The sequence below is a fragment of the Nannospalax galili genome, unplaced genomic scaffold (genome assembly GCF_000622305.1).
Source record: "Nannospalax galili isolate Female #2095 unplaced genomic scaffold, S.galili_v1.0 scaffold423, whole genome shotgun sequence".
Taxonomy (NCBI): domain Eukaryota; kingdom Metazoa; phylum Chordata; class Mammalia; order Rodentia; family Spalacidae; genus Nannospalax; species Nannospalax galili.
Window position 1 is genome coordinate 225,154 of NW_008350949.1, and position 5,000 is coordinate 230,153.

Consider the following 5,000-nt stretch of genomic DNA (forward strand, 5'->3'; position numbering starts at 1 on the left):
GGGGGAATGTTAGAGTAGCCAAAAGCACCATAAAAATAAATGAAAGAAGAAGATTAAAAAAAAGAGTTACTGCTACTTAGGGTTGCTATAGAGACAATAAATATCTATTATCTATAGATAATAAATATCTCTTGTTAGGAAACAAGTTTATAACATAAGGTACTTCAAAGTATGAAACATTATTTTAATGGGTTCTAGTAACAGTAACTGTCATGAAAATCTCCAATATTCCCAATGCCGTTTTCTGTAAATTGGTACCTTAAAAGATTGTTTCATTATAAGCAGTTCTGGTATTAGTGAAAGCTGTTGAGCCCAGCTGGTGAGGAGTCATTCCCATTTTCCCTTACAGCATTGTTACTGGACACCACTAACCCATGTATTAATACGTTTTCTTTTTGCCTTATGTTGCTGCTAATAAATATTTGGATGTGAACGGTGACATGACAGACTTCCTTAGGCCAACGGAGTTGGCAACATTAAGGCTCACACTCCGTCTTGGACATTTAGTGTTTGTCAAAAGAGCCATCAGAGGGGCTGGAGAGACGGCTCAGTACTTAAGTTCATGTACTGCTCTTACAAAGGACCTGAATTCAGTTCTCAACACCGAGTTTGGGCAGCTCATGGCTGCCTGTAACTCCAGTTCTAGGGAGATCCAATGTCTCTGGCACCTCCACTCATGTGCACATACCCCACCCCACCTCCATAATTACAAATAATAAAAGGAAATCTTTAGGGGGAAAAAGAATACCCCACCCCCACCTCCATAATTACAAATAATAAAAGGAAATCTTTAGGGGGAAAAAGAGTAATCAGAGCTGAGAGCCTGTGCTACGTCACTCCACAGAGCCAGCTCTGAGACCTCCAGGGAGCAGCAAGTCGAGAGTGTATAATCGAGAGGATATGACATTCTGTTTAGTCTCATCTTTTCAGGGATGAACATACACATACCCCTGGTGGTGACACGTGGGCACTGTAGGGTGGAGCCTTACCCACTGTGGAAGGGGTAGTCCCACGTGCTATTGGCCAGGAGGCATTTAGGACCCTTGTTGATGGAAATGGCTGAGACCACAAATGAGTATCCAGCACCCACGAATCCAATCACAGCAAACAACGTGGAGGTGAACATCTGGAAGAGAAGGAGGCAAAGGCGTCCTTAGATGGTGCAGATTGTTTCTGCCGGATTACACTCGGCAAACCGGCCCAGCTCCCACAAAAGGAGTGATATTACAGGCCTGTGCCACCATGCCCTACTGCTTCGAAATGATGAGTCTCCTTTAAAATTCCGTGACTATTATTTCACACATTTTTGAAAACTGGGCAGTGATGCACATCTGTGACCTACGCCCTTGGAGGTGGAGGCCGGAGGATCAGAAATTCAAGGTCTTTTTCAGCTTTATATAAAGCTTGAGACCAGCCTGGAATATAAAACCCTACCAAAAAAAAAAAAAAAAACCCAGAAAGATCAAAATTATTTTAAGAAGATTGTTATAACTTTTAACGAGGTGGTAAAAGGCTCATGACAGAGGTTTTTTTTTTTTTTTTTGGTCTTTTTGAGACAGAGGCTCCCTGTACCCCCCGCTGTCCTGGAAACCACTGTGTAGACCAGGCTGGCCTTGAACTCACAGAGATCCGCCTGCCTCTGCCTCCCGAGTGCTGGGATTAAAGGTATGCGCCACCACACCCGGCATGACAGAGTTTTTAAAAAAGGAGTAGAAATGTAAACATTCCCCATTCAGGCAAAATTTCTATGAGGAGAGGTTTCTTTTTATCAGACGCTATTTTAAGTGCTACTAGACCAGCACCCTCTAGTCAAAATATGTTAATCATATATAATGTAAAATGTTCTAGCTTTAAAAAACAGGAGAAATTGATTTTAGCAATATATTTTGTTTAATTTGGTATAGCTAATACATCATCACTTCAACAAACAATCAGTGTAGAACATATTTCTTGTGTTTTTTTAGTACTGGTTCTATGAAATGTGGTGTGTGCCTTGCTCGGGAAGTTACTCCAATACAGCCTTGCAACTTTTCACTTCCTCAATACTTCCATGACACTGCTGCTCAACAGTTTCAGTCTAGGTGGTCTGAAAATTCTATTTTTGGCAGCAAACGCTTTGAAATGCATGGATCTGGTATACACTGAATTCATGACCATGATTCCTCTCCAGAAGGAAAGAGATGTGATAGAGGAATGTGGTTACTATTCTGTGAATCAGTGATTAAAAAAAAAATCTTTTTGAGACAGGGTCTCCCTGTAGCCCCAGCTGGCCTGGAACTCACTATGTAGACCAGGCTGGCCCTGAACTCATAGAGATCTGCCTGCCTCCGCCTCCCGAGTGCTGGGATCAAAGGTGTGTTCCACCACGGCTATTTCATTTCTTTTTCAGATGTAGCTGAAGAAAATTTGGGTTATAACTTTATAAAGCTGTAAGTAGTATATTTAATTTTTTAATTTGAGTGTGAAATACTTCACCATGAAATAAATAAAACAAATACCCTAAACTAATTTTTCATAACTTTCAGAATAGATGAATCACATAAAGGAAGTTGTGCTTTACACCATATTGCTTTAACTTATTTCATATACAGAAGTCTTAAAAATTGCCAAAATTCACTAGTGGGGGCAATAACTAGTATGACATAAGTTCAATTCATAGCTTTTTTTGACACAAAACTTCTTGTATTAAAAGGAAAATTATTGAGATCTAATTAATTAGAGCACTCCAAAACTGACGATATTTAAAGTTAATAGGCAAAAAATCTGGGATAGCTCTGGAAAACAGCACTTCTCAAGAGTAGCACTGGCTGCCAGACTTTGGAGTCCAGAATGGGGACTTCCTTTCTAAGTTTTGTACTATTGGTACGCTTTACCTCCCAGAGATGGGTAAAGAGAAAGGTGGTCATTAAGGTGTCTCAGTTACAGGTAGCCAGAGCTGGGTCTAAGTCCTCGTTCCTCCCACCTGACCTTGAGAAGTCAATCACCCTGTCCCATTTCCTCTTCTGTAGAATAAGGCTCAATAATAATTACCAGCATGTCGGAGCTCATGGTGTAGAAGAGAAGAGAACCTTCTCAGTAGTAGCTAGTAACACCCCTAGAAAAGCAGATGTTACCCCAGGGTTAAAGTTGTGGCAGGCTGCTAGGTAATGCCCAGCACTTCACTGATAGGGTGCCAGGAGTATTTTGTGCCTAAGTAAAGTTTCTGTAAACAGTACAACACACTCAATAAATTAGTATCTATAATAATTTTCTTACTGTTTCTTCACATACTCTTGCTTTCCACAAATACGAAATGCAAGAGACTTGGGAAAAATCAAGGCAAGTAGGCTACTCCTCTTACGGCTATTCCCAATGCACACTGTTCACACTGCTAAAGACAGATGTTTAGAGCATACACTGTAAATGTTTTCCTTGGGGTAGAAGGGAAGAAGCCCTGTCATCGGTTGCCTTCTATGGACTTCCTGACAGCTTTATGACCTCCCTGTCAGGGTCTGGCCGTAACAGATCCTGGTTCTGTCATTGCTCAGATTGTGCCTTTGGTTGTTTACATGCTGATGGTGGCCAGAACGAAAGATGCTGACAGTGAGGTTGGGAAAGGGAGAAAGAGTGGGTGGCTGGGACTTGGGACTTGGTATTTGCAGTGTTGGGTTGTGGCAACATGCTAGGGAAACATCTCAGGTGGGCATGGCCATTCCTACTCAGCAAACATTCTAAGAGACCTACAGAGACTACCTGAAGTCAGTCTGCCCCTCCCTCCCTCCTTCTCTCCTTCTCTCCTTCCCTCCCTCCCTCCCTCCCTTCCACCCTCCCTCTCCTTCCCTCCCTCCTTCTCTCCCTTCCCTCCTCCCCTCTGTGTGTCTCTGTCTTTGTCTCGATTTTTGTTTTTGTTTACATGAGATAGGGTTTCCTTAGTAGCTCCAGCTAGCCTAGAACTCGCTATGTACCAGGCTGGCCTTGATCTTATCCAGATCCGATTGCCTCTCTCTCTCCTTTTTTACCTTCTTTCTCTCCAGGGTCTCCCTATGTTCCAGGCTGGCCTGGAACTCACAATCCTCCTGTCTTAGACTTCTGAGTGCTAGGATTACAGGGTACCAACAAGCTCACTGTTTTTTCTTTAAACAGTAATATCCTGTATTTTATGTCTTGGCTGGGTACTTCAATCAGGATCTTAACTTGCAGTGGCCGCCTCAGTTTCTTCTTTTGTAAAAATGAGGACCTTATTGTGTAACTCGAAGAGCTAGTGCAAGGATCAAAGCCTGAGAAGTACAGAAATCCCCTGAGACATCTTCTGGTGTTCATTACTTTTTTCACCTAGAGTGTCTGTCCCATATGTCTTCGGAACCCTAGGCACTTAGTGAATGCTTCCATCTCTTACACTAATGCTTGGAACGTCTTTGTCCAACTCCTGCAGTGTCTTTCTGAAAGTTAACCACTCGTCATAACCCATTGTACAGCAGAGGACTTTATTTTTTTCCAAAAATTTTCTATTTTGGTGGGTGCTGGGGATTGAACCCAGAGTCTCACATGTGATAGGCAAGGATTTTACTGCTGAGCCTTATTTCTAGCCAAGGAAGAGGATTTTTAAAGAGTAGAAAATAGTCCAGAAATATAGTTACATAACTCCCTATTTCAAGATAATAGTCCTTTAAATGCATTGTCATTCCTAAGTTTCCTTCAAACTGGTGGTTATTGGAAGGAATAGAGAGCTTGATACGTAAGTCAATGCTTTTCCCTTTCTACGAGAAGTGTTGTTTGCCCATGAGCTGTCCCTAGGGGGCAGTGGTCAGCTGGGCACAGGAAGCCAGGCTGACTCAATAGCACACAGATTGCTTTAGGAGACCAAGAGCTTCCTTCAAAAAGTCATCATATTGCCCTGCCTCAGTGTGTGTGTGTGTGTGTGTGTGTGTGTGTGTGTGTGTGGTGTGTGTGTGGTGTGTGGTGTGTGTGGTGTGTGTGGTGTGTGGTGTGTGGTGTGTGGTGTGGATGGTGTGTGTATGTGT

The 5,000-nt window shown here is 42.5% G+C and overlaps 1 protein-coding gene across 1 annotated transcript in view; it reads right to left on the reverse strand.

Moving 5' to 3' along the window:
• Tm4sf4 (transmembrane 4 L six family member 4) overlaps nucleotides 1–5,000 on the reverse strand; it is a 22,284-nt gene that overhangs the window by 10,631 nt on the left and 6,653 nt on the right. The window contains exon 3 of the mRNA XM_008848031.3: nucleotides 990–1,126. Coding sequence (XP_008846253.1) covers nucleotides 990–1,126 — 137 coding nt within the window. The remainder of the gene's footprint in view (nucleotides 1–989; nucleotides 1,127–5,000) is intronic.